This window comes from Phascolarctos cinereus, unplaced genomic scaffold, assembly GCF_003287225.1.
Source record: "Phascolarctos cinereus isolate Bilbo 61053 unplaced genomic scaffold, phaCin_HiC Scaffold_4;HRSCAF=312, whole genome shotgun sequence".
Taxonomy (NCBI): Eukaryota; Metazoa; Chordata; class Mammalia; order Diprotodontia; family Phascolarctidae; genus Phascolarctos; species Phascolarctos cinereus.
In genome coordinates this window covers 725,763,055-725,780,118 of record NW_027555847.1, presented here as the reverse complement: position 1 = coordinate 725,780,118, position 17,064 = coordinate 725,763,055, and the positions used below count along the sequence as shown (strand labels likewise).

The 17,064-nt window shown below is 47.7% G+C and overlaps 1 protein-coding gene across 1 annotated transcript in view; it reads right to left on the bottom strand.

Moving 5' to 3' along the window:
* YPEL1 (yippee like 1) overlaps positions 1-17,064 on the bottom strand; it is a 42,013-nt gene that overhangs the window by 24,269 nt on the left and 680 nt on the right. The window contains exon 2 of the mRNA XM_020996567.1: positions 2,118-2,377. Within this exon, the coding sequence (XP_020852226.1) occupies positions 2,118-2,234 (117 nt within the window). The 5' untranslated portion in view covers positions 2,235-2,377. The remainder of the gene's footprint in view (positions 1-2,117; positions 2,378-17,064) is intronic.

Sequence of the window (17,064 nt, the reverse complement as noted above, 5' to 3'; positions counted from 1 at the left end):
TATGCAGGATTCATCCTGGCACTATAGAGAAGACTTGATGTGGCCCAAGGATAACACTATTAAAGAATCCATGCTGGATTCGGATTTACAAGTGGGCAAGGATTATCTTTACTCTTGCAGCCCACATCCGGTCTGACTAGATCCAAAGACACTTGGGGCTTGTCCCCCAAAGTTTCCAGATTTCAAAGGCTCTGCCAGGTCAGTGCCGGTGGTGAAAGCGAGGCATGGAAACAGATGGCCAAGCATCTATGGAGCCAACTCAATGTTTGGAGACTTGTTTTTAGAATTTGCACCAGAGTTCTATTGCCAGTGACATCACATCTCTCATTTTCCTCACATTTAAAAATGTGTTTTGTCTTCCCCTAGTTAGATACACAAAAATACACTGCAAATGATACCACTGCTCTGTGGCATGGGTAAGGCAGGGGTCCTGCACTGCCCAAGTAACAGAGAGTAGTGGAAAGAGCCCTGGGCTGGGGGAAGAGGGCCTGACTACAGGGATGGCCTTGACTCAGGTGAGGCCACTCTGGGGCAATTCACTCTCTCTCTAGAGACAGTGGGGCTTCAGGAGGGGAGGAAGGCTGAGGTACATAGCCCTGGGTGGCCCGAGGCCACCTGCGCAGCACACACACACGTTCCGTCGGCACCCCTCACATCTCACTGGACCTGACGGTATCTGGGCAATTTAAAACTCTGAGACATATTTTAGGGGAAAAACTAGATATAAGCAGGAAAGGTCAAATAACGTGCCTTCTCTCTGTGGGGGAAGGCAGCTGAGGGCTGTTCTCAGCATGGCTGCTGATTGACAGCCTGCCTATCTGTCTGGGACAATTGCTCCTCCTCTCTCTGACTCCAATTCTGCCTTTAAAAAAGGCAGCTCGGGTGACCCTCGGGGGCAGGGAGACTGAGGATCCCCACAGTGACAGGAGACAGTGTGGTGCTCATAGATAACACAGGCCTTGGGCCCCCAGGAGACCAGGGAAGCTCTGGCCCAGCTCAGACCCTCCCCTCTGTTTCCTCACCCATCAAATGACAGGGCAGGATCAGTTGATCTCAAGGGCTCTGTCCAGCTCTAACATTTTACACTTCTCTATGAAAATACCCAGAGCTTTTGGAAGATGGCAGCAGAGGAGGCCGGGATATTGTCTCTGAGGACTGTTAGAAACCATATCCCTTCAGGGAAGGCTGGGCAGGTCAATCAACTCTGAAAAGCATGAAGAGTCTAATGGACAGAGCAAGGGGCTGAAGGAGGAAGGCTTGAGTGTGTCCTCTCCTATCACCTGAGGTGCGGTATCCTTATTTATAACATGGCTGTGCCGAGGATCAAAGGAGACCCTGCAGGGATGCTAGCCCTGACTGTCCTTCTGGTTTCCTTGGGCCCGAGTGCTCTGGCAGGGGAGGCCTTCTGTTCTACACTTGGTGTAGAACCCCACGTGGTGGGGCACGCTCAGAGGGATGTCAGTGGGTGCAAACGCTGACAGCTTCCTCCAGGATGGAAAGGCTTCAAGGACAGACCTCGAGCTAGACTGCGGTTCTCTGCTGCCTGCACACTGGCTAGCTTAAAGGTGAGCGAAGCATCGCCACGTTGGCCGCAGGGGGTTTGGAGGTTTGGGGCCACAAATCTTAAAAACAGTCGACGTGACCCAGGTCACGCATAGCAGTGGAACCAGAGATCCTCAAAGTACTCTTGCCCAGGTAAAGGCCAGAGAAGGAAAAGTAACAAAACCTTGTTTAAGAAGCGTAAGCAAGATGGGGAGTGACATGATGGGAGCGAATGCTGCACGCAGAGGAACGAGTCTTGAGTCCACATTTTGCCTCTGACGCTAGCTGTGTGGCCACGGGTGGGCCTCAGTTTCCCTGCCTGTGGCCCAGGGCTGTGGGGAGTAAGGCACGTTCTAAGCCTCAAGGGCCAAGTGTGAGCCAGCTTTCCCCCTCCAGTGCTCCGTGAAGGCCGGGCACTATCAGCGTCTGGCACGGTCGGCGCATTCCCCGGGCCTGCTCGCTGTGAGCCGGCTGACCAGAATTCGAGGTACTGCCCGAGCTATTGGCCGTGCTGGCAAACAGCATCACTGCCATCAAGTCTTCTACCAGCGGCGTGACCCACACCAGTGACTTGCCTTAGAGATCAGCTCGTCATGGCTGGCTAGATGGGCTCTGCAGTGAATGCAGCTGTAAGTTCGGTGACAGCGAGGCAGGTAAGCCTGGAAAGCTTTGGCCTTTGTCATCTTCGCCATCTCCTCTGCCGGGGGCGCCGAGGGACGGCTCTGCCGGGCTTGCTGACAAAAGAAGCGCTGGAACAGGCAGGCCGAAGCCGTGGTGGCCGGGGAGGGCGTGGCGCCCCTTCCACACGCGACAGCACTGGAGAAACCGTCACCACCTGCCAAAGAGAGCAAAGCGACCAGCGTTACCAGAAGGCGTGGCTGTCGGGGAGGGCGTGGCGCCCCTTCCACACGCGACAGCACTGGAGAAACCGCCACCACCTGCCAAAGAGAGCAAAGCCACCGGCATTATCAGAAGGCGTGGCGGGCGCCAGGCCGTACAGCAAACATGCATTCGTCACCTACGGAGCCCTGCAGTGGGCGACCTCGGCAGCGAGGGTCGGGGGAGAACACAGGGCTTAGGAAAGGGAGGGGGAGCGCAGTCTGGCAAGGGAGAAGACATCCACTGCACAGCAGCCCGTGCTTCTTAGCCATCGTACACTTTTTTTTTTTTTGAGAGGCAATTAGGGTTAAGTGACTTGCCCAGAGTCACACGGCTAGTAAGTGGTAAGTGTCTAAGGCCGGATCTGAACTCAGGTCCTTCTGACTCCAGGGCCAGTGCTCTACCCACTGCACCACCTAGCCGCCCCGATCATACACTTCTCACAACCACCTGGGACATGATGTGGAGGGTTCCATCCCATCCTTCCTTGGATGCCTTCATAGCAGGCAGTCTTCAGATGGTGACATCCTAAAAACTCAGTGGTGGACACCCAACCACTGGTGATGAGCCCCCACATTGAACCGGGCTGACTGCGTAACTGCAGCTCAGGACAGACAGTCCTTACCAGACCCATATCTTGGGGTCTATCCACTCCCGGTGTAAATGGGAGGCTCTGTGCTAGGCACTGGGATGTGGCTGGGAAGAGAGGTGAGGGGAAAGGCAGGATCCCTGCCCAAAAGAAGCTTGGTCTAATAAATACAAAATGTATCCAAGCAACATTTTTGACAAGTGTAGAAAGTTTGGGGAGATCTAAGGCAGGAGGGAAGAGTAGGTACAGAAGCCGAAGAGCACATTCTCTAATCACCAGGGGTCTAGACTAGATAAGCAGCTGTTGGGCGTCAGGTAGAGGGGATGGTCTCAAACACTGAGCTTCTGAGCATGAACAATGACCACCTCAATGTCTGCTCTGAGGGCTGGCCTCTCACGGCTGACCCAGTTCACAGCCCATCCCCATAAGTGGCTGTAAGGCAACTTGTGGTGTGGAGCCTCTTAGTGAGGTAAATCTTTGGGTGACAGGCCACCCATCTGTCTCCAGCCTGACCTGGTACCTGTCCAGCTTAGTACTAAGGTCCTGCCGGAGCTAGGCGTTCTGGATGGAAGACCCAGGGTCACCTCCACACTATGAAAAAGGACTCTGGTGGAAGATGAGCCTCCCAAAAGCAAGAGACCCTAGAAAGTTATGAGACCCACATTTGAGGTCTGACTCTGCCCTTCACTCCCTATGAGGCTTAGATGGGCCTCAGTTTACTCATCTGTAAAAAGGATTAAAGCACAGAATTCAGAGCTAAAAAGGCCTTTATGGATCTAGTCCATTCCCCCTCCTTTCATACATGAAGAACCTGAGACTCAGAGAGATTAAAATGAATTGTCCAGAGATTTAGTTGGAAGAAATATACTAAACTACTTTTGCACACTAAGAATTAATGAAAACAGCTGATCTAGTATATTTTGGACCGTCTGTTTCTCTGGCAAACATGGAAGGAAATGCGATTATCTTTAACTTTATCTTAGTAAAAACAGTAATGAAAAATGTATTCCTGTATCACAGAAGTTATAGGCCTAAATGGTTCAAATCCCAGGGTCACTCCTTCTTTTAAAAAGACAACAAAAATCTATCAAAGCACTTGAAGCCACTGACATTATTAAATGAAATAATGACATTCTCTGCAATGAAGTTGGCTGTTTTCCTCATTATAGATACTCCCCTGGGCTTCAGTCATAAGGTAGGGTTTTCTTTCAGAAAATCCAGAAGGCTGGGGTTTCTTCCTGCTTCTCATGTGTAGGAGGAGGAGGAGGAAGGTGAGAGGCCCTAAACAATTCAGCTATTAGCAAAGTTGGAGGAAGAGGAGCCATGCAGCAATAAACCAATGAGAATTCAGCATGGTCCCCACAGCCTGGTGCAGCAGTGAGAACAACCTATCTGGGGCGAAATCTCAGCTGTGTTCTTCCTCTACCTGTGTGACCCTGAAAAGCTCACTTCCTTACCATCTTGAAGTCTTCTAGCCCCTTCTGATCTTGGGCTGCCCCCGCCCACCCACCCTCTAATCATCTCCACTCATAAGAATATTGAAGAGGATTGAGAAATAGCCAACACATAGGACAATCGGGGTAAGGAAAGGAGGTGCAGCTAACTGGCACCAAAAAGAGTTCTTCATGAAAGAATACAAAGAAGCTATTTGCAAAAGGAGACACATAAACTGTGAACAATCACTTTTTTTAAAATATTAAAGCTCGCTAGTAATTGGAAAAGCACAAAACAACTCTGAGGTACTACATCACTTAGTCAATCTGCAACAATACCAGCCAATGCTGGTGAGTTGGGAAGAGACAGCGCCCTTTCCCCTCCCTCACTTAAAGAACCACCAAGTGACATCATCATGTGGCGGGAGAGCGATTTGGCAGGAATAACAAAAGTCACACAAAATAACTGTGCCTCTGACCCAACCGTGCCGTGTTAATCTTACCCAAAGGATAACATCATAAAAGAAATTCTGTCCAAAGAAACACACACATATTTGGCAGCATTCTGAGTCACTGCAAAGAATCAGAAGAGATCTCAAAGTGGCCCAAAGGCGGAATGATCTAATTGGTGTAAGACAAGGCTTTGGCTTTAAAGATCGGGCCTGTGTTCCCTGCCAGTGCAGATCAGCACCTTCTCTACACCTTAGAGGGGCCTGGGCCCAAAGGGCTGGTGGGATTTGCCCAGGGTCACCCAGCCAGCAGAGGTCAGAGGTGAGATTTGAACCCAGGTACTCCCTCTGTCTACTATAGCACAATGCCTGTGAATGTCTCATGGCATTAAAATGAAAAAGATGGAACATGAAGAAATCGGGATAGAGAAAAAGAAGCAAGCTGACCCAAAGCCAGAGAAGAGCATACACACTACTATGTTGTCCCTTCAAGCATCCGTGATCTCACTGCCAAGCAGCCAGATGGCAACTCCCTTTTATGCATTCTTTCACTATCTGCAAGAGTCCCCACCCTGAGAGCCTCCTGATGATTATTAATCTCTGCAAATTCAGCACTCATACTCAGGCCACAGACACAACCACCCCCCAGCTTGCACCGAAAGCCTAGCCTGGCAGGACTGATCAGCAATGGCATTTCACCAGGTGCTGGAGCAGGGCCTGAGGAAAGGAGCCTGAGACTACATGAAAAGAAATTTTGTGTTATCTATTGTATACACATACACACACACACACACACACACACACACACACACACACACACACACACACAAATGAACAGAGACCAGAAGATATAGACTGTGGAACTAACAAGTTGCTATAGGGAGAGTACATGTAGAAATTCATTCTTAAACTGCAAATGTGTGTTTGTGTTTGAAGATAATCATAAGAAATCATTTTTATAATAATAATTTTTTTAAAAGACCTGAAGCTTTCATGGATACAGTCTTTCTGCTTCATGTCAGTCCTTCCCCACCCACTCTATCAATTTTTTTTTTAGGCAATTGGGGTTAAGTGACTTGCCTAGGGTCACACAGCTAGTAAGTGTCAAGTGTTTGGTCTGAGGCTGGATTTGAACTCAGTTCCTCTTGACTTCAGGGCCAGTGCTCCACCTACTGCGCCACCTAGCTGCCCCTAATTTGTTTATCTTGTAATTGTCCCACCTTCCAATCCATCAGTTCTCACAGTGCATAAATGAAGCACCTTGCTATTTTCTTTAAAAGTGAGCAAGAGACTATCGCTGCGCCGCAGCCCACCTGGCTGCACCTGTGTGCTGGACAAGGCCACAGAGTAGGGGCCCAAGGTGAAAGAGACTTTGTTAAATACTGGCTTGAGTTTGAATGAACCGTACTTGGAGCGTTCTTCCTGTGTACTGGTTCTGTGAGTCTGTCACAAAGGGAAATAACGTTGGTGGGGCCCCTGGAGGTGGCTGGTGGCGTGATGGTTCAGAAAGTGCTCCCGAGCCCAGGCTCAAGGAAACCTGAGCTCAAATCCAGCCTTAGACACTTACAAGCTGTGTGAGGCCCTTCACTTCTGGCTGCCTCAGTTTCCTCAACTGTATAATGAAGATAAAGACATCTCCCTCCCCAGGGGGTTGTAAGGATCAAACAAGACAATCCTTGTGAAGCGCTCTGCAGACCGTAAGAGCACTCTCCCTACAAGCTCTTATCACTGATGAAGCCAGGCTGGCCTGGCACTCTCCATCAGCGTACGTCCCACACCCACTCAGCCTCTCCACAGCTTGTCAGTACACAGCTGTTGGCATGTTGTCTACCCCCGTAAGACTGCAAGCTCCTTGAAGTGGGAGACCGCTAGCGTGGAAGCCTGCACACAGTAGGGGCTGAAGAAATGCTGGCTGTCAGCTTCCTTTTTAATGATATCTTTGAGATTTTGCCCCAGCTTTCTGGCCTACAATGTGTAGAACATCATAGATAGATATAAAGATATAGGTACGTGTGTGTATAGATATACGTATACGTATATACACCCACCCACACATATAGAGGGAGAGATGGACAGATGGATGGGACGGATGGATGGAGAGGAGCAGAACCAAATGAGGCATGGAAAATCCAGGGGCCCAGACTGAGAAGGACCTTCAAGGGCAGGCTGAATGGAGATTACAGGAAGCTGCCCAAGCGTTTGGTAAAAGAGAGAAAATGAAGTTACAGCTTCGTACAAAGAATCCTGCCCACAAACTGAGAGAAGTTCCTCCAGGTAAAGAGCCACATCACAGTCTTCTGCTGTTGATTCAGGACACAATCACCACAGTGGCTCAGGCTTGTACTATGTAAAAGCCCAAACCTGCCAGATTGCCCTTTAGGAAGATAAGGCCAAGATAATATTGGGGAGGGGGCATCATTAAGGCAACTGTAGAGCTCACCTCTCAACCAGCCACCATCCTCTTTCAAAGTCGGTTTGTCCTATTTTGGTTTTAAGCCTTTTCCTTATATTTCTAGAAGAAAAACTCCATCACAACTACATAATAACCACCTTCCTCGTTAGATCCTGTGAGCACCACCTTGCTCAGGCCCTAACACTGTCCTTTATCACCTTTCTTGAAGGCCCAACTTGGGACCTAGGTTCCAATCCTGGCTCTGCCTGGGTGACCCCTCTGGGCCTTAGTTCTTCCTCTGTTAAACAGAGAAGGATCCACAAGGTCCCTTCCAGCCCCTATTATTCTGAGCCATCAAACTCTGGGACTATCATTCTGGAACTCCAAGCCCTGGTCTGTGCTCTTTCATAGTGGGCACACTTTGGGGGCTCACTCTTTCTCCCACTATTTTCCCTAAGCCTGGAACACAGGATCACAGATGAGTAAACTGAGGCCCAAACAAGGAAAGGGACTTTCCTAAGGTAGTATGGATATGGTAAGTGGTAAGCTGAGATTGGACCTCAGTCCTGAGATTCTACAGTGCCTCCAGTCATGAACACAGCATCATCTCTGTGGCTGCACAATACACATTTGTATTTTCAAAAGGATGACTATAGATACTGAGCCGTGGAGCAAAGGGAGTCATGGCTGCAAAGACAAATCTTATTCAAACCAAACAGAATAGATACAAGAAATGGAGACCAGCACTATGGACTAAAATATATTACTCAGGTGAGGAAATCTGCAAACTTCTAGGTAGAAACAGGATGGCAAGCCTCTCTGTGAGTGTCAACAGAAGTAGAAATACATGCGTCATCATGGGATACAGCACACTGCATATCAGCAGGACAGAAAGATTTCATTTGTTAGACCACAAACATGGCTTGGAAGAATGCTATCATCATGGGAGGCACTCTGCTATGCTAGACATCACTACCTTGCTCTCTTCACCAAAGGCAGAGCAACTTAATTTAAAAATGGCAGGCAATGATAATTTTTGAGCTTGACAGAAGCCATCGTCATTTCCCAATATAATGCCCTTCCCTCTCTGGCTGAATCTTTGCCAGTAACAAAGAAAGGCAGTTAACAAAAACAACTGGCAGGAGACTGCATCTGACAGCAGACGTAACAGCCGCTTCTCTAGTTTTTCTTGTGTCCCATCAACCCTTTCTCTGGATCCAGATTTTGCACGATCATTCCATGCATCAGGAAACAGAGGAAGCAGCAAAGGGAGCTGCTGCCGTCCATCTGACTCTGACTCGGAAGACTTGTTTAACGCAGAGGCAGGCACCTTGGGGACAAGTGAGTCCTCTAAGCTCAAGTTGGTGGAGAGGAGAGCTGGGCCTTGTTGGTCATGTAACCTGCACTTGGGGAGCACCACTTTCACGAGCGTTCAGAGGGGAAGATTTAAGAGGCCAAATATTTAGGAGGGGAAAGCTCTCAAGAATGAATTTTCAAAGATACAAACAGAAATTATTCTAATTAGGAAGAGAAAGAGGAGCTGCATGAAGAACTCACAGGGAACTAGCTCCCTGAAAAATTCGGATTAAAAAAATGACACATACACAAGATGGAGGCAAGGCCAAGCAGCTGAAGATGAATACGAAGTAGTGGCTCAGTCCCACGAAGACCTGCACCAGGGCCCGGCTGCTCAGAATGTGCAGGGACGGGGAGTCATGCCAAGGACAGCAGAGAGAGCAGGAGAGCAGCCACGAACAAGCATGGCTTGGGCCTGCCATGTGTCACTGGAAGAAGAGCTGCTGGAGATTCAAAGAAAGGCCAAAATGATCCCTGTCCTCAAGAGTTCACATTCGAATACCTTTCCTGATTATTGGTTGAGACAAGCTATCCAGGCTCATACAAAGTTTAGAGAGTAAAGTTCTGATGAAGGGAAAGAAAAGGATCAGAAATGGTGGCTGAGGTAGATGGGCTGACTGGAGATGAGGAGTAGGAGGCTGAATGGCCCAATCCTTCTATTCTTCTTGTTTTCTCTTCTTGGACTAAAAACAGGAGACCAGAAATGAAAAGCAGGAATGGAGTTTTCACTCCACTGGAAGAAGGCATCTTTGCTACCTTCCATGAGTTCAAGTCCCTGGGCTGGGGTGACATCATAATGGCCAATGTTTACATAGCACTTGAAGACCGAAATTTGTTGTTTCATTTGAACCTCAAACAATCTCATGCTACAGGGGCTATCATTCTATAGCCATTTTACAGGCTAGGAAACAGGTGAGAAAAGGTAGAGCCACTTGGGCTCCAGGCACTTAACTAGTTGCTTAAGCACTTGAAGCAGAATTTGAACATGAGTTTCTAGACCCAGCTCCATGGTGTAATCTTTTGATTACACCACACTGCCTCTAGCAAAGAACTGGCAGGTGTGATTGGAAAGTCCACTTAGGTGATCTTTGAAATATGGAAAATGGGAACAGTGTTAAGTGGGCTAGATAAATCCTTTTTGTGAAGAAGGGCAAAGAGGGAGGAGGGAAGGAGAGGGAAAAAAGGAAGGCAGGGGAAGGAGAGAGAGGAAGAAAAGAAGGAGGGGGCTGAGGAAAAGGAGAAGACACTGAAGCAGATGAAACACTATAAGACACACCAGCAAACTTGATTTTCCTATTCTTGGAGACACTTGAGGGCGCGTTTTTAAGGACACAGGCCCTAAGCAATGAGAAGGGGAAGCTATGGTGACTAAAGCCTCCGTGACTTCATCAAGAACAGATCAAGGCAGATCCATCACATTTCTTTCTTGACTCGGTAACAAAACTAGGAGAACATCGCAGACACGGCATCCTTGGATTTCAGCAAAGCACCTGACAGGCTCTCCTGCTATTACGCTTATGGGTAAAATGAAGAAATGTAGGTTGGATAATTGAACAGTTAAGTGGATTCTAAACTTGCTGACTGATCAGACCCAAAGAGTAGTCTCCTGGGTGGCTGTCAAAGTGGGAGAAGACACCAGTGGACTGTCCCAGGTCCTTGGCCAAGCGCTGGTCGTCAGGTTTGTTTGGCTGGCTTTTCATCAGTGACCTGGGTTAGGGGCTTGGGAAACGTGCGCACCACACAAAGCTAGACAGAGGAGTTAAGCTGCTGGGTGGGAAGAGTCCAGATGCCAAGAATCTCCAAAGGTCACAAGCATGACCTGAAACAAAGAGGACAAAATACAACTGGAAATAAATGCAAGCCGTCCACTGGTGTGCAGGATCTCAGCTTCCCAAGCACAACATGGTGACGTAATGGTGAGACACCCCAGGCATTGTGAAAAAGATCTGGGGGAGCAAACTGGCAAAGAAGATAGAGGATAAGAAGAGTCAATGTGGGAGTGGCTGCAGAAAATCCACACAGCCCTTTGCTGTTGATGGAATTGTAAATCCAGTCCAAATATTCTGGAAAGCAATTTAAGCAGTTACATTAAAAACCACCACCACAATAAAAGAGCCACTCTTCAGGCCAGGGATCCCATGGTTAGGCACAAGCTAGTTCTTAGGAGGTCAAAGACAGAAAAAAGGGGGGCCCATAAACACCGAAACAGTCATAGCGGCACTTTTGGGGCTGGCCCAGAACTCAACACAGAGCAGACACCATGGATCAGGACTAATTTTACTGAGCTAACTTTAAGTCACTGCTGCTGTTGTTATAAGAGATTGCTTGCTGTCTAGGGAAATGGCAAAGGAAGTATTCATTCAGCAATGAAGGCAAAATAAAAACAAAAGCTATCCACCACATTTTAAGAATGAAAAAAAGAACAAGATCTGAAGGTGTTAGCAGACTCTGAGCTCAAAAATAAGCTAATGGCATACATGGTAGGGAAAAGCTGACAAGTCTGAGGCCACACTGCGAGACTGTATCTCTCATCTTTTGCCCTTACCAGACCACACTCTACGGTACTTTGTTTCACGTTTTAAGACAGACAGACAAAAGATGAAACATTTGTCCATGAGAGGGTAACCAGAACGGTGTGGTGCGGGGACTGTGGAATATGTTCTACGTCGATCAGCTGAAGCCCAGGGAAGGCAGGGCTGAGGGATACGGTTCCTGTCTTCGAGGACTGGAAAGGCCACCTAGTGAGAAAAAGATTCGATTGATTCTGTTTCACCTCAGAGGAAAGAATTAGGCACTACAGAGGGAAGTAGCAAAGGCGCAAAGTAGAGCATGCTGAGAAGCTGGAGCTGTCCAAAAAGAAGAGTGACCTGTGTCACCCTTCACTGGAAGCCCTCAAGCAGAAGAACGGTGACCGCTCAATGGAAGCCCTGGGGAGTTCTGTTCAGATGAGGGGTAGGTTCCTCGGCCTAACCGAGGCCTTGTGCTTAGACTGTCTCTTTTTCATTGGTAACTACATTTAATAACATCAGGGAATGGGTGGACCTTTTAAAGGTACCTGTGGCCTGGCAGAGAGGGCTCTGGCCTCCAGGGAGTCATAGCTGGCTTTCAGTCTCGGCTCTATCACTTAGTAGCTCTGTGACCACTGTACCTCATTTTTATAGGAACATAATTTTAAGAGTTGGAAGGGACCTCCAAGATCATCTAGTCCACACCCTTCATTTTACTAAGGCAGTTAAGTGACTTGTCCAAGATCACACATACAGAGCTAGTAAGAAGCACAATTGAGATCATCTGCACTCAGGTCATCTGCCTCCCAAGCCAACACTCTTCCCCTTGCCCTGAATTGTCTCTCTTCCTCATATGTAATAGGAATATAACGGCTCTTTCACTCCCTGCCTCACAGTATTGTAGTGAATGAAGAAGGTCTTACCGGATGAGTTCTGCAGCCACAGGCCTAAGCTGATCCAGAGCTGCCATGTGCGAACCCACAGGGCTGCAGGGGGCCAGAAACAGCCATGATGATTCAGCAATATTCTTTGATTCTTTTAAGGCTCCCTCCTCTCCAGGCAGGCACAGCCTGCAGTGGTGCAGATAGCACCTCCTCATATCTCACCAAATGATTTTTTTCCCTTCTTTTAAAAAAAAAATTTATTGATTTATTTTGATTTATCAACAATCACTTCCATATGCTTTTGAATTTAAAATTTTTCTTGCCCTTCCTCCCCCCTACCCTCCCCAAGACGGCGCACAATCTGATATAGGCTATACATTTACATTCCTATTAAACATATTTTCATATTAGTGAAGTTGTAAGTAAAAATTAAAACCAATAGGAGGAACCATCAGAAAGAGGAAACAAAACTCAACAGAAGAGAAAAAAAAACGATAGTGATTCAACTTCCATAGTTCTTTCTCTGGATGTGGACAGCATTTTCCATCCCGAGGCCTCTGGAGATGTCTTAGATCCTTGTAATGCTGGGAAGAGTTCAGTTTATCAGTATTAGTCATCGCACGACGTGGCTGTTATTGTGTATGACGTTCTCTTGGTTCTGCTCACTTCCCTCAGCATCACACCATACAAGTCTTTCCAGGTTTTTCTGAAATCAGCCTGTTCATCATTTCTTACAGCACAATAGTATTCCAGTACATTCATGTACCACAGCTTGCTCAGCCATTCCCCAATGGATGGGCATCCTCTCAATTTCTAATTCTTTGCCACCACAAAAAGAGCTGCTATGAATATTTTTGTACATGTGGGTCCCCTTCCCATCTGTATGATCTCTTTTCACCAGATGATTTTTGAGTGATTCTGTAATTTAAAAAAGACCCTAAGCCCCTACCCCCTAGGCCAGAGATCCTTCAAGGTCTTTGGGTGTGACCTTTTGACAGAGTCCAAGTTTTATTAAGGGGATTTGTTTTGTGAAGTTTGCATTCAGTCAAAGGGCTGCACTTGAGGACCTAGAGGGCCACATGTGGCCAGGGGCCGAAGGTTCACCACCCCTGCCCCAGGCTCACTGACCTCAGCCCACACACAGATCATTTCCAGGACTATGCCTGAAAGGCTCTGACAACTGAGATCACAGAATCTCAAAGCTAGCAGTGCCCTCAGAGACCATCTTGGTCCACCATCTTGGTCCTCTGGTTCTGGAGCCAGAATCTCTTCCCAACATGCCTGACTAGTAAGTGCCTGCTCATCCTTTGCTTCCAGACCTCAAAGGAGGAAGACAACGCTCCCAAGGCAGCCCATTCCATTTGGGGAGTGCTCCAATTGTTAGCAGTTTATCCCAACACCTGAATTTGCCTCAGCAACTTGGACTAATTGTTCTGCATTCTCTCTTCTGAAAAGTAGAGTAAGTTCAGTCTGTCTTCTTTCAGACATTCTTGTAGAGGATGCTTCAGGACAGCTGTCCTTCCTGTCTCTACCCAGCCCTTCTCAGTTCTTTCATCAGATAACTCCCATGGCACCACCTTTAAGCTCTTCCCCACTGCTGGACCGCCTCCAGCTCATCAGTGCCCAACACTCAATGAGAGAAGTATTTCTTAACCACCTCCTATGTGCTGACCACTAGGGATGCATGAAAATAAAAACTAGAAACAGTGTCCACCCTCAAGGACCTTACAGTCTATGGAAGGAGGAGGGAAAATATATGCACTAGAAGTAAATACGAAATGTTTACAACCAACCCATCTGGCTGTTCTTAGTTACTGCTCGAATCCCACGTTCAGAACTCGAAGGTCCTCTGGCCATCTGGTCCAACCCAAAGAAACCCTTCTACAACAAACTCAACCAGTGTTTCTCCGGCCTTTTCAAGGACCTGCAATGGGGGCTTCAAGCCACCACCTCTCTCCCAAGGCGGCCACTCCACTTTCAGAGTTAGCTCTACATTTTAGAAAACAGGGCTCTTCTGCCTAGCTCTGCTCTCTTGCTCTGGGGCCAAAGAGAACAAGCCTCCTTCTACACACCCGTCCTTCACATACTTGCTATGGCTCCTGTCTGCTACCCCCAAGGTAACACCAACCACCACTTTGGTTTTCTCTTCTCCAGTTCCTTCCAACGTGTCCCCCCCCCCCATGCAAGATGAATTCCAGGTCCTTCCCCACCCCATTTGCCCTCCTCTGGATCATTTCCAGCTGATCAACTTCCTTCCTAAAATTTATGACCCAGAAATGAACCCAAGACCCCAGATGTGGTATGAACACAGAAATATGCAGACTAACATCTCCTATATCATTCTTGAGAGTTACTCGCGCCCGTTTTAAAGCAGCCTAAAATCAAATCAACTTTTTTGTCTGTCCTATCACACTTGCTGACACACCTCAAGCTTGCCACCCCCCAAACCTCCATGTCTTTTTAGATAAACTGTTGTCTAACCACGTCTCCCATCTTGTATTTGTGATATTGATTTTTTTTATGCTAAGGATAAGACTTTGCATTTATTCCACACTTAGCCCATGCCTGGCACATAATTGGTGGTTAATAAATGTTGATTGACTGATCATCCCAAAACACCGTCCTAGGAGCTGAGAGAGATACAAAGGTGTTTAGGACGGTTTATAAAATGTTATGTGGAGAGGAGATCTCAGAAAGACACAAGTGTACTATACAATAATGACACAGTAGGCTAAGAGATACCACTGTGGGAAAAGAGGAAAGAACATAGGTTTGGGAGTCAAAGGACATGAGTTCAAATACAGACTCTGTGATTTTGAGGGATGTAGGAACAGATTCCAACTGGCGCTCACTAGCCACGTGACCAAGTTGCATAACACTCAGAGCTTTAGTTTCCTCATCTGTAAAAATGGGTGTGATACCAACACTCCCCTTGTGTCTCATCAAGGCAGCTTCCTGTGCCTGGAACAGCCTCCCTTCCCTTCTGCTTGGGTAATTCCTACTTGTCCTTTAAACCCCAAACCCCTCAACATCTACTTGGAGTTATTTCTGTGGCCTGACGTTCCCCAAGTAGCTTGGGAGCTTGGTGGCATGGGACCTGCCTCTGGAGTCAGAGAACCTAGGTTCAAATCCCAGCTTTGCCCCTTTGGGGGAGTCATTTCCTCTCTCTGGGCTTCAGCTTCCCCTCTTCTAAGATGAGAGGGTTGGCCTGTGGGGCCCTGAGATTCTATAGGCTCAGCTTCAGGAGTATGACCCCTCTCTTATCCAAACTCCATCTCCTTCCATGCCTAGCAGCAAGCTTCACACACAACACGTATTTAATAAAAAGACACGGTATTTTAACCTCACAACTGTAAGAGGCCCTTCCATGCAACTTAGAAACTTTAAAGCGCTATAGAAAACATCGGCTATGATTACACTAGAAATGCCAGCTTACGTTGGAAAACTTAAGACTTTCAAAGTTTTATTATCACAGATATCACAAAGAATTGAACTTAAAAGGCCCTTTTTAGTGGCTGGTGAGAAAGCAGATTCTAGTAGTGGTCTACCCTGCCTGTGGTCTGCCTGGTATGTTTCTAAATAAAATTAAGGATTTGATTTGTAAAACTTCCTAAATATGATAAAACTCTCAAGTTCTCAAGTAGACCATCTGATAAATTCTTGGTTCTTTTCCATTCTTGACCGGCATTTGCATGTGTAGGTGTGGTTGGAAAATAAAGGGAGAACAGAGCAAAAAGCAATCTGTGGCAGTCCTGCAAGGGGAGAGACAGTGGTCCTGGGGTCTGGGCAGCACACACAGGAAACAGTTTAATGGTGCAGTCTCCAAACCAGGGCACTTGGTGCTTGGCAGAAATCCTCTGTGCTTCCCTCTTGGGACAAGTGAGTCAAAGCTAGAAGGGGTCTCAGAGGCCACCGAGTTCAAAGCCCTCATTCTACAGAGCCCCTCAATTCCAGCGCTCTCCTCCAATTTCTCCTGCCTGGAGCTTGTCTGTACACAGCTTTTCTCCCTCACTGGACTCTGAGCTCTTTGAGAGACTGTTTTGTACTTTCCTTTGTTTCTCCAGTGCTTAGCACTGGCACACAATAGGTGCGTAATAAACGTTTATTTATTGACTCGACTGACAAAGGAGAAAACTGAAACCCAGGGACACTGACTTGCCCAACATCCAAAAGGAATATCTCTGTATGCTTTTCACAACAACTAAGAAATGTCAAAGAAGATTAGGATCATGAGTTTGGAGCTGGAAAGGACCTCTCCCGCCCTCCCCACCCCAAGTACTAGTTAGAACAACCTTCTCCTCATTTTAGAGATCAAGAAACTGGGATTCAGAGAGGATGTCTGACCAGCTCAAGGCAACAAAGATAATAAAGAAGATTTAACCCCCCCCCCCAGCCTCAGCCTCCTCATTTCAAGTCTCCCTGATCATCATCCGCCTAACATTATGTGTACTTGGCCCCCAGCTAACGGGAAGCCGCCCTGCCCTCCTGTGCTACTAAGTAATCTCTGCCTACTTGGAGCTTGCCACACAAAGTAACTGAACTTCAGGAAACACCCAATCCAAGGCAGGTCTAACCTCCGAAAGGAAAACTGTTACCAAAGCAGCCCGAGCCTGAGTCTGTATCAATCCTGAGTTTGAAACCTCCTCTCCCCACTCCCCCAAGCCAGGTTCTACGTGCTTAAGGAGACCTCCAAATGTCACCAGATCACACACAGCACACACACTCTGTGACACGTAACCACACAGACACAGACACAGACACAGACACAGACACACACACACACACACACACACAGACACACACACACACACACACACACACACACACACGGCACCAGCGGGGGGTGCCCTAGGAAGGAAAGGTAGGCTTGGCTTTCTTGGCACGCAGTAACCGCACCTGCCACCATGGTCACACAACTCTTGGCCTGGGTCCCAGCCAAAGCCCTCCTACAAAGGGCTCTGCGCCCCCCGAGCACAAGCCACAATCCAGCGAGGAACAATCACAAAAGCCACCGAGCCGCGGAGTGTTTAAGA